Source organism: Theropithecus gelada, chromosome 2 (genome assembly GCF_003255815.1).
Source record: "Theropithecus gelada isolate Dixy chromosome 2, Tgel_1.0, whole genome shotgun sequence".
Lineage (NCBI taxonomy): Eukaryota > Metazoa > Chordata > Mammalia > Primates > Cercopithecidae > Theropithecus > Theropithecus gelada.
This window is the reverse complement of record NC_037669.1, coordinates 95,171,570-95,191,440: the sequence shown is the minus strand read 5'-3', so window position 1 is coordinate 95,191,440 and position 19,871 is coordinate 95,171,570. Positions and strand designations below refer to the sequence as shown.

Below are 19,871 nucleotides of genomic sequence, written 5' to 3'. Positions count from 1 at the left end.
AAGGATGTCTAAAACATTGGATTTACTGTAAAACTTTAACATCCAGATACTGGAAGGTGACAGGAGGGAGGCAAATGAGTGGGTCAGAGAGAAGGTGACGATATAGCCAAGAGAGTTTATGGCTGGTCATCTCACCTAGACCTGTGGGCTGAGCAAGAGCCCCAGACAAAAACCAGAGATCAAAGGGCAACCCGGTGGGGAGCCTGGCTTTAAAATCCAGAATCCAGAAGAGGTAGGCTGTGTAGGCACCGGCCAAGGCTGAAGGCAGGTGGGAGAGGGCGACTAGGAATGACGGCAATAATTTAGCAGCTCCCATTTGTTCAGCCTCTGCCATGTGCCGGGCACTTTCTATATATTTTCTTTAGGTAAACTGCTTAAATTCACACTGGGAAGACACACAGCTGAGCTTCAAACCCAGGCCTGCCTGATTCCAAAGCCCATGCACCTTCTGCTCCTTTAAGGTCACAAGCTGGGCAGCCTGGGACCAAGTGTTTGCTCTGAACCCCAGCTAGAGAAGAGCAGTGGTTAGAGACGCATTTCAGCTTGTACCATTCAACACCAGCAGCAGAGGAGTGCTGGAGATTTCTGTCCTAAACGCCACTCTGACAGTCCGCCTTTCCCTTTACACTAGTGAGGGGGCTGCAGTGGCTCCAGAAAATGTTCTGTAGGTAGGAAAGAGGCTAGCAACCCTCCAAGATGAGAGTCTCTCCCTAGCGTGGGCCCTTCCCTTGGCCTATAATCTTGCCTCTGAGTCCCCGGAACTCTTCCTCATTATCACAAGCCCTGGGCAATCAATCAGGAACAGCATCTGCTCCTCCCCCATCTCTGTTGTCCTCACCACCTCCGTCACTGACTTTACTTCCGATACTTTGGCAGCAATCCATCCTCTGCTTCACTGTGGTCTGAAAGATGACCACCAGCTGACTCACTCCCTGCTCCTTTCTTGCTGTCCTGGAAAGACAGATTGCAGCACCCACCCACGGCAGCCAGGATGTGAGAGGAAGTGACCATTTGGGATGTCAGCTTCCACCAAGTACCCGCTGAGCAAGGGGAGAAACCCCATGTTTTTGAGGCCTTAGAGCTACTTCTTCTTTTTTTGGGGGACAGAGTCTCGCTTGGTCGCCCAGGCTGGAGTGCAGTGGTGCGATCTCGGCTCACTGCAAGCGCTGCCTCCTGGGTTCACGTCATTCTCCTGCCTCAGCCTCCCGAGTAGCTGGGACTACAGGTGCCTGCCACCACACCTGGCTAATTTTTTGTATTTTCAGTAGAGACAGGGTTTCACTGTGTTAGCCAGGATGGTCTCCATCTCCTGACCTCGTGATCCGCCTGCCTCGGCCTCCCAAAGTGCTAGGATTACAGGCGTGAGCCACCATGCCCAGCCTAGATCTACTTCTTTCTTAACTGCAAAGCCCCAACCTCTTGATCATTCCAGGGGACTTGATTGGGGAGTGTGGGTGTATTGCCATCCCAGGGGCCAGGGCAGCCAACCAGGAATACATCCCTCAGTTTAAACCTTCTGTTTTAGGGACTAAGGATTAACACCATTTCTGTTGTTGCTGTTGTCATGTCCAGCAATCTTAAAGTGGGGAATGGGAGAGCAAACCACACAGCCTGAGATGGCAAACAGGTTTCTGAATGAAGCCCTTGCAAGCAACCACAAGCCAAGTCAATAACATGATTCCACAGCAAACCAGGCAGCCCAGGATAAACAGATCAGCAACACAATGCAGCACACTCCAGGAGATCTTCGGGGCCAGTCAGACACATGCCTTCCTCACCCAGAGGGCCCAGGGCAGCCTCCAGGAGGTGTTATGTCAATGAGGATGGCCATTACAGACCATTCTCCAAAATAACCTACATCAGAAGTACCTTTGGAAGGTGTTATGTCAATGAGGAAGGCCATTATGGAAGATACTATATCAACAAGGATAGTCATGGTGGAAGATACATCCACAAGGGTGACTGCAGTAAAAGGTACTGATGTGGAAGGTGTTAAGTCAATGAGGACAGCTATTATAAAAGGTGTTTGGGCATCATAATGAAGTTACAGGAACAAGGACAGTCATTATGGAAGGTGTTACATCAACTAGAATGGTCATTATTGGCAACAAGACAGTGTCAACGTTGGGACCAGCCAGTGATCTTAAGATGAATACGCCAAAAATTCAGGGATATGAAAAACTAAGTTGAGGCACCAACAATGCTGAGTTGGGTTTGAGAAGCTTGGCTCCAAAGCACATTGTGTGGGTGGATGGAAGAAAAAAAACAGATGGTTCTTCCTGAAAGGGAGAGCGATTGTGGGGCAGAGCACTTTCTACGTTCCTTCCTTACAGTAGAAGTTGGCCCTACTGCTAACAGCTATTGCCAAGGGAGAAAAAGGAGGCTTGGAACAAAACCCAAGCTAGAAAATTTAGAGTAATCAAGAATTTAATCCTCATTAGACTATATTCTGCTTGCTTTTGTAGGTGATCTCTAGTTATAAATCAGATATTGAAGAATTAACTCTGAATTGCTTCTTTCCAGATAGTGGATCACTTAGCAAGTTGTCATTTCAGAGATGGTGGGAGATGCCATTTTAAATATTAAAAAAAAAAAAATTGTGAGGTTATTGGTAATTAATAACAGAGCTGTACTTCTGCTCCAGGGCCAAACTCAGGGTTTTGTTAAGGATGTCCCACAGACCTCAGGCACCAGGAGAATATCTTGTCCTCCTCTTTCTCTTGTTTGCCTATAGAAGCTTATATTGCAATTCTAATACCTACATCTTTTGCTGTACTTATTACACTGGAAAGTGTCGCAAACCCAAATATGAAAGGCAACATAGGGAAGAGAGTCTTTGTTGAATCAGAGGGTGCCAGCTCTACCAAATACTTTGTAATTTAGGTTTTTTCAAAACATACAAAACAGAACTAGGCCAAGCCCCCCAGGCCATCAATTTGTAGCCCCTGGTTTACATGTTAGAATCCCTTCCAGATGGTGAGTCCTTGGAGAGCAAGGGATAAGGGTGCACAGAGCTAGATGCACAAGGGGCCTCCAATATCTCCAGAATGAACAGAATTTGTTACCAAAATGACCTTGGACTGGGCTAGATCTTTTCAAGACCTTCTAAGAATTCAGGGACGTGAAAAACTAAGTTGAGGAACCAAGAATGCTGAGTTGGGGGTTTTAAGAAGCCTGGCTCCAAAGCACATTGTGTAGGTGGGTGGAAGAAAAAAAGCAGATGCTTCTTCCTGAAAGGGAGAAAGACTGTGGGTCAAAGTACTTTCCTTTTCATGAACCATATTCCTTCCTTACAGTACAAGTTAGCCCTACTGCTAAGAATATTGCTAAGGAAGAAAGAGGAGGATGGGAACAAAACTCAGCTAGAAAATTTGGGGCAATGAAGCATTAATTCTCATTCCACTATATTCTGCTTTGCTCTTATAGATGATCTCCAGTTATCAATCAAATAATAAATCAAATTTTCTAGGCCTGCTCAGTGCTAGGCCCTAAAAGTAGATAGGGAAAAAACAAAACAAAACAAATCACAGCAAGTTGCTCTTCATGAAAAACTGCTGCAAGTCGAGAAGGCAGTTTTTTGGTCATCAGCTCCTCGATTCCTAGCAACTTAACACTTCTACTCCATCCCTTCTATACAACCAAATTCCTGCAGGAAGTAACTTCAGGCTTTTTTGAAGATGGGGTCTATACTTGAGAAATTTGTTTTAATGCAACAAAAACAGTGAGTACTATATTCATACCTGGCTTTAAATTGTTTTTATTTTTTAAATATTTTAAAGGCAAAACTACCATGATAGAAGGCAAATCAGTGGTTGCCAGGGGCTAAGGGGTATGGGTTTATTGCAAAGGAATCTGGAGGAACTTTGCAGGGTGATAGAAATGTTATACCATGTACTTGATAAGACCCATTGAATTATACAATTGATACTGGTAAATTTGATGGTATGTATATTGTATCTCAGTAGAGCTGAAAAATACTTTTACATTTAGATAAATAATACATGAAGCACAAAATAAAGTAAAATAAAATGTAAAAAGTCATTCTCTCACCCTTGAATCTGGTTCTGTTCCTATAGGCAACCACTATTACCAGATTTTGTGCACTCTTCCAGAAGTAATCTATGAATATGTAAGTGTGTATTTATATACCATCCCTATTTCATTTTATTTTGCCAAAAGGTTGCATGTCATACATACTGTTCTGATTCTTGTGCTTTTCTCTCCATAATATATCTTGGAGGTTACTCCATATTAGTTTATAGAGAGCTACGTCATTCTTTTACATGGTTGCCTAACATCTCATTGTTTGGATGTAGCATAATTTACCTAACCTGCTTCTAATGATGAGTATTTGGGTTGTTTCCAGTCTCTAGTGACTAGGGTAAGGAGGGGAAGATGCCAGTGGGACATACCTTCCCACCAACATTCCAGGTTCCTGCCTGGAACTTGAGTTGTATTCCCCACAGAGGCAGAGGCCAGTGAGGCTAGAAGAAGTTATATTGAGGGTTTGGCACCATTCAGGTTGTGGTGAGCTTCTGCAAGATGATCCAAGCATTGTTTACAACTTGAAAAATGTCTTTTAGGCTGGGCACGGTGGCTCACTCCTATAATCCTAGCACTTTGGGAGGCTGAGGTGAGCAGATCACCTGAGGTCAGGAGTTTGAGACCAGCCTGGCCAACGTGGTGAAACCCTATCTCTACTAAAAATACAAAAAAAAAAAAAAAAAAAAGAAAAAAAATTCAGCTGGGCATGGTGGCACGTGCCTGTAATCCCAGTTACCCGGGAGGCTGAGGTAGAAGAATTGCTGGAATCTGGGAGGCAGAGGCTGCAGTGAGTAGAGATCGTGCCACTGCACTCCAGCCTGGGCGACAGAGCGAGACTGCTTCAAAAAAGAAAAAAAAAAAAAGTCTTCTATGCTCTACGAAGATAAGAATGTGGCCCTGATAGATGTAGCCCAAGGCTGAAGTGCCTGATAAGACTGTCAGAAACTTCCGAGCCAGTTCCAGAATAATCCTCCATCTCTCAGCAGAGATTAAAGGCCAGAGCCCTGCCAGGTTTCCCTCCACGGAGATCTAGCTCTGGTTTCACAGACTGGCAAACTCCAGCCCAGTCTTGGCTAATAACACCTGGTCAAGAAGATAGCTGCAATCCCCAGGAGACCACTTGGGTGTTCTCATTCCCATCTCAAGTGTGATTGAGCATGATACTTAAGTTGTTATAAAACTGGTCCAGTCAGTTCCTTGGCTAACAGGAAATTCATGTGTGTGCAGGCACTTTCTCACAAAATATTTTTTAAAACTTGTTCTAGTGTGTTTTAGAATAACTTCATACAGCTTTTCAACGAGCAGCTTCACTTCTAGGAATTTCTTCCACAGATATCCTTACACATCCCCAAAGTCGACTGCACTGGGATAATAACCAAAGCACAATGTGTAGGTGGCAAAAGTCTGAAAACAATCTTAATGTCTCCCACTGGAGGCCTGGTTATACAGACTACGATAGCCTATTAATTTTGGCCCAGGTTGTCTGCCTGTTGAATATCTAAATGTTCTTCTTGGACCTGACTCAAATAATCAAAGTGTCTTAGTTTGTTTTGTGCTGCTATAAAGGAATACTTAAAGCTGGGTAATTGATAAAGAAAAAGAGGTTTGGCTGGGTGCAGTGGCTCATGCCTGAAATCCTGGCACTTTGGGAGGCTGAGGCCAAGGCGGGTGGATCACCTGAGGTCAAGAGTTCAAGACCAGCCTGGCCAACGTGGTGAAACCTCATCTCTACTAAAAATACAAAACTTAGCTGGGGGTGGTGGCAGATGCCTGTAATCCCAGCTACTTGGGAGGTTGAGGCAAGAGAATCGCTTCCTAGGAGGCGGAAGTGGCAGTGAGCTGAGATCGTGGCATTGTACTCTAGCCTGGGCAACAGAGCAAAAACTCCATCTAAAAAAAAAAAAAAAAAAAAAAGAAAGAAAGAAAGAAAGAAAGAAAGAACGAAAGAAAGAAAGAAAGAAAAGAAAAGAGGTTTATTTAGCTCATGGTTCTGTTGGCTAAAAGGTTGAAGATTGAGCATCTGGTGAGGGCCTCAGGCTGCTTCCACTCATGGCAGAAGGCAAAGGGGATCTGGTGTGTAGAGATCACATGGCGAGAGAAGAAGCAAGGGCAGGGGGTTCGTGCTGGGCTCTTTTTAACAACCAGCTCTCTAGGGAACTAATAGAGTTAAGAACTCACTCACTCCTGAGGGATCCACCCCCATGACCCAACACTTCCCATTTTGCCCCACCTCCAGCACTGGGGATCAAATTTCAACATGAGATTTGGAAGAAACAATCATCCAAACTATAGCACAAAGTCATGACAGTTCTCACTAACTGGGGAATTTGTTCTAGGCCAGACTAGTGCACACATCATTTCATTCAGACCGCCAGCCAGCCTCAGGGTGCTGCTGTCCCTACAGGTTACACAACTTGCCCAGCTCACCTGGTTAATAAGCAGTGGAGGCAGGATTTGAACCAAGCTTTGACCAACTCCAAAGCTTGTTTGAGTGACGCTATCTCCAAAAAGCTGGAAAGGCAACTCTGAGTCCAGTGAGGTCTTTGGCTCCAGTCCTTCCATTTCTCTGCCCTCCTCCCTCCACCAATTTCCAGCTGGGAAGCTGAGCCCTTTGGGATGTACAGTCTGAGGACATGGGAAATGTAGCAGTAAGCAAGAACTCAGAGGCAAAAGAGAGCCTGGTGTTTGTATCCTTGAAGGTGGCCCAGGATGCAACTCCAGTGAGACTTGTCAGCAGGGCAGTTGATGTGAAAATAGCCCATCAGCACAGGCTGAACCCTCCTGACACAGTGTCCCTGGGCAGACTCCAGCAGAGCACAGACTTCCAGTATGAGCAGCAGTGTGTAATAACTCGTCCCACTATGTTGTTTGGTTTTTGGTGTGTACCTCTCCACTGTGGCTGGTGGTCACTCTGTGTAGGAGTTGAGTATCTACCTGTGTCCAAGAGATGCTGTGAGTCCTTCAAACTCAGAGGCTTCATCTTACCACCTCTGCATTCTCTGTGATGTCCCAGAAACTGCTTGCCTGCTCTGAGCTGTTCTTGGGGTTAAACATTGCTTTAGCCAAATGTCCTTGTTTGAGATGGCCAGATGTTCCTGCCTTCAGACCAGTAACAGAAGATAAGGCATCTCTTTGGATGCACATGGCATGTGTCTGGATGTACACCATTCTAGCTCAGCTCCCAGCTGGACCACACATTGTCAAGAACTGAAGAAGCCCTCTCATGGCTCCAAGGGTTTTGTGACATGGCAGATGCCAAGGAATTAGGCAGACCCAAAATAAAGACAACAGCCCGACTTCAACTCTATATAATCTTTGGACTCAGGGAGTTGATAAAACTCATTTCTGGAGACTGTATTTACCCAGGAAAGGCAGCAGATTGTCACCTTGTACATTTTTGCATTTGGCACATTTCATCTGGAACCCTATGATCTTCTGTCATTGAGGGTAGGATCATTTGATTTCATTTAAAACTTAAAGAAAGCTATGCCATCTGTGCTCAGGGAACACTTTTAATTTCCTTTTTCAAAACATTCTCAAATTTATGATTTAAGAATATTCACACCCTGAGGGGAGGCATTTACTGGCCTTGTAGTCCTATTACTGAGCTGGGTTCTGGAGTCATACTCCTGGGGCTGCCAGTTCAGCATCATTACACACCAGCCAGGGAGCCCTGGCAAGTCACGTCACCTCTCTGTGCCTACTAACAGGAAGTTAGTAAGAGTACTTGTTTGAGGATGGAGAATTAAATGACATGCAGACCTACTCAAGACCACTTCCCCCATTTACATTCTCTTAGGAGAAAATAGCTTCATTTTTATTGTTGAACACTGTAGAACTTATGTTTCATCTATCAAAGTTATTTTTGGCCAAGGTCTATTTCAGAAATGTGTATATTTACATCTCTAACCTCAACACATTCTAAACAAAATTATGTGCAGAAAATCTTAACTTATATTCCAAATACACTAGGATCAAGAATGTCAGGTCTGGCTGGGTGTGGTGGCTCACGCCTATAATCCCAGCACTTTGGCAGAGCGAGGTGGGTGGGCTGCTTGAGGCTAGGAGTTTGAGGCCAGCCTGGCCAACATGGTAAAACCCCACCTCTACTAAAAATACAAAAATTAGCTGTGCATGGTGGTGCACGTCTGTAATCCTAGCTACTCGGGAGGCTGAGGCATGCGAATCACTTGAACCCAGGAGGTAGGGGTTGCAGTGAGCCAAGATCATGCCACTGCACTCCAGCCTGGGCGACAGAGTGAGATTCCATCTCAAAAAAAAAAATAAATAAATAAATAAAAATAAATAAAATAAAAAAAGAATGCCAGGATCAAGTGAAGACACCCCAAGTGTCAAAAATGTCAACAAAGGGAGGTGCCCTACGTTACTGCACACAAAGCAACTGTTTGCAAACAACCATGTAAATGGTTTGGTAGTCCTCAAGTGATGTGTTATGCACTTTATGCTTAACAGGATTGGTTAATTATATACAGGTATCTTTCTGTGTTTTATCACGCCTTCAGAAACTGTTAGAGGTTTTGTATTGCTGTGCAGTGGATTGTTATAATTTTTCCCACACAAAATAATGAGATGTATAGTGTTGCTTAGTGTCTTCATGCAGAATGTCTGGTTTTCAGGAATGGATTACTGATGTTAATCAGATGCTTATGTGTAAAATCCTCAGAGGAGTGGCTGGCACAGCAAATGCTCAATGTATTGGCTATTACAAGCAGCAGTAGTAGTTAATACTTTTAAGAACTGATGGACCAGATACAAACCCAAGGCTACAAAGAGGTGAGGAAAGGAACTTGGCTCTCCTTACCTGGTTGTCTAGAATGCTGCCAGCTGCCCGGGAGATGATGGGCAAATTACAAGGTTTTGTGAAATAGTTTGAAATAATTTCACTGTGGCATACTTTTCATAATTTAGAATGATAATTAAGGGGTATAAACTTTTCTTTTCTCCTTCCTTCCTCCCTCCCTCCCTCCCTCCCTCCCTCCCTTCCTTCCTTTCTTTCTTTTGAGACAAAGTCTTGTTCTGTCGCTCAGGCTGGAGTGCAGTGGCATGATCTAGGCTTACTGCAACCTCTGTCCCCTGGGTTCAAGCGATTTTCAAGCCTCAGCATCCTGTGTAGCTGGGATTACAGGCGTGTACCACCATGTCTGGCTAATTTTTGTATTTTTTAGTACAGACGGTGTTTTGCCATGTTGGCCGGGCTGGTCTTGAACTCCTAACCTCAGGTGATCCTCCCCCCTCAGCATCCCAAAGTGTTGGGATTACAGGCGTGAGCCACCGCACCCGGCCGGGTATAAACTTTTCTTAACCACCAAGGCAGAGAACCCTAACCACCGGTCCCCCACATCAGTGGTCTTATTATCTCCCACTGTCTTACCCACCCTGACCTCAATCAGGGGTCTTTCTGACCAGCAGACTTCTCTCCCTACCCACTTTCCACCTCACCCCATCCCATCCAAACCCAAGTCAGCACTGCCAGGCAAAAACGCAGGTGAGGCTCGTGCTATAAGCCAAGGGACCCAGTTCTGTTTTCTTTCGGCAAAAAAGCACTGGTGAGCCATTAGTACCATCCAGCTAGGGTGGTGCTTCTAAGACTCTTGAGTCTCTACCAATGCTGTCCAGATCCTATTTGCCAAATTGGAGGCAGAAAAATACTTCCTTTGTAGATGCTGGTGAAACAACAGTGAGCCTGGGAGAATGTGAGAAACAGGCAATAACAAACTGATGGCTGGAAGGTACACCAGGACAGGCTCTCCACAGGCGACACGGAAATACGCATCCAAAGCCCTAAGAGCCGCTCTACTCTTCATCCTAGCAACTCTGCTTTCAGAACAGGGAAATACGCATCTAAAGCCCTAAGAGTCTCTCTGCTCTTCATCCCAGCAACTCTGCTTCCAGAACACGGAAATACACTTCCAAAACCCTAAGAACCTCTCTACTCTTCATCCCAGCAACTCTGCTTCCAGAATACGGAAATACATGTCCAAAGCCCTAAGAGCCTCTACTCTTCATATCAGCAACTCTATTTCCAGAACTGTAGCTGGACAAAATAGCTAAGAATGTGCAGAACATGGGCGCGGTGGCTCATGCCTGTAATCCCAGCACTTTGGGGGGCCGAGGTGGGCAGATCACCTGAGGTCAGGAGTTCAAGACCAGCCTGACTAACATGGTGAAACCCCGTTTCTACTAAAAATACAAAAAATTAGCCAGGTGTGGTGGTGTGCGCCTGTAATCCCAGCTACCTGGGAGGCTGAGGCAGGAGAATCGCTTGAACCTGGGAGATGGAGGTTGCAGTGAGCCGAAATTGTGCCATTGCACTCCAGCTTGGGCAACAAGAGTGAAACTCTGTCTCAAAAATTTAAACAAAGAGTGTGCAGAACAACACAGCCAAAGAACACATTCTCAGATATATCAAAATGGGATGATCCAGTTCATACTGTTTTATAACCTCAGCAACATGAGGATAATGGTTCATCCTTTCATGTCATTTTCTAGTCTGTGCTATGTAATTTCAAGTGCCTTCTCCCTGAATAGACCTATTAAAATTGATACAAGCAGCTGACTATTGTTGGACATGTTCTATTTTTAATAAGAAAAACTGGAAGCAACCTAAATGTCCAACAACTGGGGACTGGTTAAAGCCATACAATGGGATGATCCCATGTTTGGTTTGCGCCCATGAGCGTGCATGCATACACGGGAAGAAGACTGCATCAAAGTGAATAAGGCAGCTTGCCTATAGATAATTTTTTTCATTTTGGTTATATTTATTGCCACTTTTTCTACAATAACTATATGCTACTTAAACCATCTTAATTATTAATTTCCTTCCCCCACATTGATAGTCAGGGAGAACACCCAGAAGAGTGTGTGTGTGCACATGCAAGGCGTGCAACCATCACAGATGAAATGGCAGCATCTGAAGTGAGCCCTAGGGCTAGCAGGTCTGACTCCAAGTCATGCAAATCTGTGGGGATGTGGGGGCGGAGCTGGGGGAGACTCATCAGCCCTGCCAGTTACACATTCCAGACAACAGCCAGTAGCTCCTCATTTGAATCGGAAACAGAATGAACACCCACACTCGCCCAGGGAGTGTGTACACATCATTTGATCTGTCTGCTCACATTTTTGCCAAGAGACAACGGTGGCAAGATTGGGGTCACTGACCCAGACTCTGGTATCTGAGTGGTTCTTAGAAAGCAACCAAATTGAGGTTTTCAAAAGGCTATGGTCCCAATGTAACCAGTGTTTCACTCTTGGAAATGGGGGCGTTGGTGGGGATACCAAAGTCACAAAAACACACGACACCAAGACACAAACTTTCCTTTACTCTTCATCTCTGCAGTGACACCAAATTCATTTTTACTGCTGCTGAATCTTTCTTTGTTAAGAGACTTCACAGATTTATAAAACAAATCCACTGTGCCGGGGCTCTGGCTTTCTGCATCCTTTCAGGACAGTCTCCAGCAATTTCTCAAAGGCCTTTGCCAGTTAGATCCTCAAGACTATATAGGCAACTGCTCCAACCACAAAAGCTCTCAGTTCAGCCTGATGTAGCCTCAAAGGGCCAGTTCCTGAGACCATAGGGAGGAACTTAAGAAAGTGAAAGGGAAAGTTCCTAGGCTTCTACGTATTTATACATTGAACCATGAGACAGGGCTCAGCCAGTCAAGGACTTCCTGGAAGGGACTCCATTGGAGCTACTCGACCAAAATGGCAGCTACCCAAGATCACAGGAAGAAATGAGACCAGAAACAGAGGCTCTCATTATTAGCAATACATTGATTTACACCCTATTCTTACTGGAGGAGTTCCCCCACTGTTATCACAGAAAGCCAAAAACATCTCAAACAATTCTCAGAGTTTCAATATAGTTCCAAGATTGGCAGGCGCACATTTTTCTCAGCACACATTTACACATATTTTCACTTCCTTTTTATTCTTAAACTAATTCTTTTTCTTCAAAGGGAATCTTGAAAATTCAGTCCTAAGAAATTATAGTAAATATTCATCAGCCGGGCACAGTGGCTCACATCTGTAATCCCAGCACTTTGGGAGGCCCAGGTGTGAGGATCACTTGAGCTCAGGAGTTCGAGACCAGCCTGGGCAACATAGTGAAACCCTGTCCCTACTTTAATATATATAATTTATATATACATATATATATAAATCCATGCCATGGTTTAAATGAAGTTTTAAATTTTCTATCTACTATGTAGCGATATGTCGCCTGATGTTGGAGAATGAACCAGGAAGTATTCCTGGAGCTTATATTGATATTTTACAAGCTCCTGTCTTGTATTTGTAATGATGGTAGTCACCGGGAGGCCCAAATTCAACCTCACTTGTGTCCTTTTATTCCTTAATCTAATTTACACCTGCCAAACACAAACCCACCTTAGATGCAGCAAGCGGAATCAAACCCACACGACTTCCTGGAGAGCTCTATTTAAAAAACACAAAACCTGTACTAATCTCGCGAAACCTGTACTAGCCTCACATCAAGTTCTTACATGAAGAAACCAAGTTATTTACTATGTTCTAATACATCTAGGGCCCACAGGGCATTTCCTGGCTGGCACAGGTTGCTGGGACGTGGCGGTCCCTTCCCCAACCGAAACAACTCGAAATTCACACACATCCCCGGAACAACAGCCTCCTGTCGTCAAAGTCCACTGCCAAGAAGTGCGAGGGGCGCGGGAATGTCCAGTCTCTGCGGCGGCGCAGATGCCTGGCGGCTTTCTCTGGGACCCCGAAAAGAAATCCGGGCGCTCTCATTTTTGCACTAATTTCATTTTTGCTCTTCAGCTTTAGGAGAGGGGGGATGCAGCGTGCGGACGGGAAAAAGGGGATCTGGTGGGAAATGCCGACATGAAAGCACTTTTCTTGCACCTTCTCTCTGGACTAGGCGAGGAGGTAGAGGGCGAGTCTGGAGAGGAAAGATCTCTTCCTACACCCTGCCTGGGTGTCTTCAAGAATCCCGGCAAAGACCCCGGGACCCACGGCGCGCCACCTTGGACATGTCGCCTGGGATCGGCTACAGGGCGCTCCTTTTCCCGCCTTCTCGGCCAGCACCGGGCTCATCTTCCCGGACCGGGAGGCTCCCGGATTGGGGATACTCTCACGTGCCGAGGGCAAGGTTGACTCCAGGAGGGCAAGGCCCACGCACCCGACGCGGCGCGCGCAGGAACCGGACAGTCAGGGGGACCCAGAGCCACAGGCGCATTTTGATTATGCCGCCCCCGCCCTCCCTCCGCTCCCTCCCTCCGCTCCCTCCGCAGCCTCCGCGCCCAGCGTCCCTCGGCCGCATCTCCGCCCGGCGTAGGCTGGCTGGCTCGCTCACCACTCCGCGCCACCCGCCTCCAAAGCCCGGCACTTACCTGCAGCACGCGGCAGGCGCGCCGCACCCAGCAGCAGAACCCCTAGCAGGGCGATAGTGACCCCGCAGTTCAGACCGGCCATGACTTCGGGACGCCTCGGCCTCGGTGGGGAAAGCGACGGTGGGGAGCGGCGGCCGCAGGCGCCCAAGCCCGGCGCAGCTGCGCTCCGCCCTGCCTCGCTCACCTGCGCGCGGGCGGACCGGCCCGAGCCCCGCCCTGCGCAGCAGGAGCGCGAGCTGACCCGGTGCGTCCCTCCTCTCTCTCCTCCCCCTCTTCCTGCGTCAGCGACCGCCTCTGCTGCCCAGGGTGCAGGGCTCCCGGCACCGGGTTGCTGGGTCCCTACTACTCACCATTGCGGCGTTGGGGCGGACTTGTCCCCACCTTTCCGGGCTTAGTCCTCCTTCCCAAGTCTGAGAACGATCAAGTCTTTTTGTCCAGAGTCGCGAAGGTCGCCCATAGAGGAAGCCAGTCTACCTTCCCTTTTCTGTCCAGGAGACAAAGGTCATTATGCGCCTCGTTTTGGAGGAGAATCCTATTTGTGGGCTACCCAAGCCCTGAATCCTCTGCTACCTGACTTGGGCCAGAGGTCTATTGGACTTTAAAGCCGGTGGTGGTACAGCTAGTCTTTGCAGGACGTTGAGCCTGCAGCCTACTCCACACACATCACCTGCAGTATTTCCAGACACACAACGTGCCCAAGGTCCCCAGGGTAGCTAGAAAATTGGAGGCAGATGCACCACTTTGTTGAATTGTGAGTAGAGTCGTATGTATGCTTTCCCTGAGCTGTGGATGGAATACTATATGCCCTTCTCGAGTTGTATTATAAACAGAGTAGTGTCTGCAGTGTGGGCGTGAAGCATTCAGGTCAAACGTTGGGCTGGAAAATGAATGAAAAATGAATGGCGCTGGACTCCTTTTCCAAATCCTCCCACCCGCAGGTGTGCCACCTGCCTGTCTCCAGAGGCCCTGTGGGTTCTCCTTCCACTCTGCAGGCCATACACCAAGTCCAGGCCACAGGGAGAGATTACCGATGGTTCAGGAGTTCTTAGCTAGCAGACCTGGGTTCTGCCAAAATGACTCCCTGGGACTATTTGTGTTCATGGATAGCCAGAAGCTGGGCCAGAGTCACCCAGAGCAACCTGGGAGGCTTGGGACAGGAACCAAAGCACGTGCGACAGCATCAGTTTACAGTCCAGTCCCAACTTCTGCTTAATTCTTGGGGAGGCTGAGCCTGTCCAGGCTGCCCCAATCCTTCTTGTGGACAAGAGTGGGAAATCATCTCCTAGGAGCGTCACACCTTCTTTCTCCGTGTCCTTAATCATGAGAATAGAGGTAGCTCTGCCCTCTGGGAGCCCACAGTCCATCAAGGGAGGCAGAACTTGGAACATGACCCTGCTCACACCCCCACCTCTGGGAGGGCCTGTAGTGTGAGCTAAAGGGGACCTGAGATTTAATCTTCTAGTCCACTTCTGTCCTTGTGCAGACAGATGGGAAAACTGAGAACTAGAGGGAAGGGAGAGGATGAGAAACAAAGGGAGGCTCTTGGTTCTCCCCCACTGAATCGAGGACAAATTCATCAAGGGAAAGAAATCTTGACAAAAATCTAAACACTCTTTTAAAATATTTATGCTGACCAGGAGGGTGAAAGCAGATTTGTCTTTTCTCCTCATTCTAAGCAGGTATGTATATCCCAGCATCTTTTCCTAGCATCCATAACACCATTGTTTCCCACATAGAGTAACACCCACAACAGTACTAGAATGGCAGTGTATTGAATGCAAAATATCAGAAATATTGCTTGACAAGTTAAGCCTAAGGAGCAAGTTATTTCATTACTATTTCATCTCTCTGAAGTTTGCTTAGCTGTCTGTCTTGGGATAGTTGACACCAGCTTTGTAAAAATGGAATGAGGGTCACTAATTCCCAAATATGAAGTATTAGCGAGGGTTCCAGAAAGTAGCAGCAACAAGAAAGAAGAAAAACAGGGAGGCACTTCAGCATCCTTTGCATGACAACCCAACTATATAATTGAAGTAAAGATGTCCTGACATACTGTCCTGGTCCTCCAAGTGGAGTGTGAACAAAGCATTGCCAAGGATGGACATGTTTTGTCTTTACAAACATGGCTGAATGGAAGGAGTAAATTTTAAAAGGTTATGTCTGAACTGGAAAGCAGTGTAGGTAACTATAATCTAGTGCTAGAGAAAAATGCCAGATTGAAAGGTAAATTTTCAGCTGGGTTCAGTAGCTTATGCCTGTAATCCCAGCACTTTGAGAGGCCAAGGTGGGTGGATAACTTGAGGTCAGGAGTTGGAGACCAGCCTGGCCAACATGGTGAAACCGCATCTCTACTAAAAATAGAAAAATTAGCCGGGTGTGGTGGTGGGCTCCTGTAGTCCCAGCTACTCAGGAGACCGAGACAGGAGAATTGCTTGAATCTGGGAGGTGGAGGTTGCACAGAGCTGAGATTGCACTATTCCACTCCAGCCTGGGCGACAGAGTAAGACTCTCTCTCAAAAAAAAAAAAAAAAAAGAAGAAGAAGAAGGTAAGAAGGTGAGTCTTAAAACAGACTGTTCCATCTAATTTCGACCTCTTCTGAAACCCTGCAAAGGCTATAAAATAGGGATTTAAAAAAAAAATTACGGCCGGGCGCGGTGGCTCAAGCCTGTAATCCCAGCACTTTGGGAGGCCGAGGCGGGCGGATCACGAGGTCAGGAGATCGAGACTATCCTGGCTAACATGGTGAAACCCTGTCTCTACTAAAAATACAAAAAACTAGCCGGGCGTGGTGGCGGGCGCCTGTAGTCTCAGCTACTTGGGAGGCTGAGGCGGGAGAATGGCGTGAACCCGGGAGGCGGAGCTTGCAGTGAGCCAAGATCACGCCACTGCACTCCAGCCTGGGAGCACAGCGAGACTCCGTCTCAAAAAAAAAAAAAAAAAAAAAAAATTTAAAAATTTAAAAAAAATTACATAAGCCCACAAGGTGAGAAGAACAGAGAGAAGACAACAGCAAAAATCACCCTGGAAGCTAGACAGCAGTTGGACTAGTGGTCTCTGCCTTAGAAGCCTGGAGATGGCAGAACCCTAAGCCAGTAGTGGGGAAACTGAGAAGTAACATGATTAACATAGAAATCCTCAAAAAAGATCCTCAGGAAATGGCAGCACAAGGTATTCTGGAACTGGAGGGTGAAAGAGGAGTTACAACAAGAAAGGCTGGGAGAAAGCAGTTTGAGAAGTACTGTAGTTAGATCCCAGAACCCATCCACCATTACCCCTGTCTGGGCAACAGTCCCTCATCCATCTAGCTTCCAGTGTTGTTCTTGAGAAATCCAAAACCATTCCCATTTTTGTTATTTTCTGTGAGACCCTTTTCTTGCCTCTAAAGCTGTAGAATCTTCTTTTTGGTCATTGGTTGCTGAAATTTCACCATAATGTGCCTTGACATGAGTCTGCCTATATTATCCATCTTTAGATCTTGACAAGTTAGAGGGTTGGTAAGTTTAACAACTTTAGTGTTGTTTTCTGGAGAGATTAAAACCTAGGGATGTGGGCTGAGGGATGCCAGGCATAGCTGAAGGTATAGGAAACATTGTAAAAGTAGGTAAATAAAGGGAAGATATGCATTCTGATATCTTCCTGATATCCCCAGCTGTCTGGCCCCACCTGCCTCCGAGGATGAGACAAAAGGGCTTTATTATCCATATTGGGGATGGAAAAAGTCTTCTTCTGGGGAGTCTGACCAGCACAGGAGGAAAGACCCAAACATATGGACATTTGACCCTCATAAACAGGCCAACCAGCTTCCTACCATGAAGCTTTCAATTGATTAAGCCCCACCAATTTAGCTTTTTAATATCTCATTTTAATTTTAATTTCTATTTATTTATTTTTTTGAGATGGAGTCTCGCTCTGTCACCCAGACTGGAGTGCAATGACACGATCTTGGCTCACTGCAAACTCCGCCTCCTGGGTTCAAGTGATTCTCCTGCCTCAGCCTCCCAAGTAGCTGGGACTACAGGTACACACCACCATGCCTGGCTAAGTTTTGTATTTTTAGTAGAGATGGGGTTTCACCATATTGGCCAGGCTGTTCTTGAACTCCTGACCTCATGTGATCCACCCATCTCAGCCTCCCATGGTGCTGGGATTACAGGCATGAGCCACTGTGCCTGGCCAATATCTCACTTTTAAACATGAGCAATCAGGATTTCAGGATATCTGAGGAGAGCTTCTAATATAATAGAGTCAAAGCCAACCAAGTAACCAAACTGGAAAAAAAAAAAAAAAAAAAAAGAAAGAAGTAACCTGAAAGAGACTATACAAAGAGAAGAAAATAAAAGGAAGCAAAACAAAACAATTACTAACTCTTAGAGTGATGTAGGCAACTATAATTTGGTGCCAGACAACATTCTCTTTATGAAGCAGGAACAGCATGTTATAAAAAACAAAAGCAAGGCCGAGCGTAGTGGCTCATGGCTGTATTCCCAGCACTTTGGGAGGCCGAGGTGGGCGGATCACCTGAGGTTGGGAGTTCGAGACCAGCCTAACCAACATGGAGAAACCCTGTCTCTACTAAAAACACAAAGAATTAGCCGGTGTGGTGGCACATGCCTGTAATTCCAGTTACTTGGGAGGCTGAGGCGGGAGAATCTCTAGAACCCAGGAGGTGGAGGTTGTGGTGAGCCGGGATCGCTCCATTGCACTCCAGCCTGGGCAACAAGAGCGAAACTCTGTCTCAAAAACAGAACAAAACAAAACAAACAAACAAAAACCAATTCAGAGAACCACAAAAGAATTCTTGGAAATGAAAAAAGTGATTGTAGATAAAAATAATAATAATAAATACACAGAAGAGTTAGAAGTGTTCCCAGAAAGTAAAGCAAAAAGACAAAAGACATAAAAAGTAGAGGGAAAAGTAAAGAAAATTTGCGGTCCAGTTCAGAAGATCCAATATCTGAAAAATATGTTTCCTAGAAAGAGAGAGCAGATGAAACAGAGGAGGTGACATCATCAATAATGTAATTCAAGAAATTCTCCAGGCCTGAATGACATGAGTTTCCAGATTAAAAGACTCATGGAGTGTCCTGCACAATGGATAATATAGGCAGACTCACGTCAAGGCACATCATGGTGAAATATCAGAAACCAATAACAAAAAGAAGATTCTAGGCTGGGCGTGGTGTCTCACGCCTGGGTAATCCCAACTATTCATGAGGCTGAGACACGAGAATCACTTGAACTTGGGGGGCGGAGGTTGCGGTGAGCCAAGATTGTAGCACTGTACTCCAGCCTGGGTGATGGAATGAGACTCTGTCTCAAAAAAACAGACAACAAACAACAAAAAAGAAGATTCTGTAGCTTCCAGAGGCAAGAAAAGGGTCTCACAGAAAAGAACAAAAATCAAAGTGGTTTTGGATTTCTCGAGAACAACATTGGAATCTGGAAAACAATGAAGCAATACCTTCAAAATTCTGAAGAACGATAACTTCCAAATTAGAATTCTATACCCAGCCAAACTATCAATTAAACAATACGGTAGAAAAAGGACACTTTTAAACGTTCAAGATCTTAAAAAACCTCCAAACCTCCTACATACCTCTTCTCAAGAATATACTGGAGGAAGTGTTCCATTAAAATCAAAAAATGCATGCAACACAGGGAAGAGTGGATACAGGTTTTTTGGGGATAAACATAATCACCTTAAGAAAAATAATACAAAATTGCAAATAGAAAATCAAGTGTGGGGCCAGGCATGGTGGCTCACACCTGTATTCCCAGACTTTGGGAGGCTGGGATGGGCAGATCACCTGAGGTCAGGAGTTCAAGACCAGCCTGGCCAACATGGCGAAACTGTGTCTCTACTAAAACTCCAAAAATTAGCCAGGCATGGTGGCACATGCCTGTAATCCTAGCTACTTGGGAGGCTGAGGCGGGAGAATGGTTTGAACCTGGGAGGCAGAGGTTGCAGTGAGCTGATATGGCACCACTGCACTCCAGCCTGGGTGACAGGGCAAGACTCCTGTCTTTTTTTTTTTTTTTTTTTTTTTTTTTAAATTCAGTCTCCGTAGAGACTGTCAAAAATTGCCAGTGCCGACTATGTTGCAAGTCGTCACGGCAGGGTATTGGGAAAAGTTTTCAATTAGCAATAATCGTGCCTCGGATAAACCTCATTGGCTACGATACTGCCACTGCGCAAAGCTGACTCCTGTCTTAAAAAAAAAAAAAAAAAAAAAAAAAAAAAGGAGAGAGAGAAAGAAAAGAAAAGAAAATCAGGTGTGAAAAATGATTACTGTGTTTAGACTGAGGAAAGAAATCTCAATGAATTACAAATGGAAAAATATAAAAAATGTTCCAAAATCCAGAAAAAATAACACAGTATTTTTACTGTTAATTGCCTGGTTCAACTCTAAGTCATTCTCCAGGTCATTTTG

The 19,871-nt window shown here is 45.7% G+C and overlaps 1 protein-coding gene and 1 non-coding gene across 2 annotated transcripts in view; both read right to left on the bottom strand.

The window, feature by feature from the left end:
- CDCP1 (CUB domain containing protein 1) overlaps nucleotides 1-13,650 on the bottom strand; it is a 57,654-nt gene extending 44,004 nt beyond the window's left edge. Inside the window, exon 1 of the mRNA XM_025377700.1 lies at nucleotides 13,440-13,650. Within this exon, the coding sequence (XP_025233485.1) occupies nucleotides 13,440-13,521 (82 nt within the window). The 5' untranslated portion in view covers nucleotides 13,522-13,650. The remainder of the gene's footprint in view (nucleotides 1-13,439) is intronic.
- A 5,849-nt stretch (nucleotides 13,651-19,499) lies between these two features.
- LOC112620005 lies at nucleotides 19,500-19,640 on the bottom strand. Its single transcript, XR_003118462.1, has one exon. It is a non-coding gene; the product is annotated as a U4 spliceosomal RNA (small nuclear RNA).
- Nucleotides 19,641-19,871: the final 231 nt, after the last annotated feature.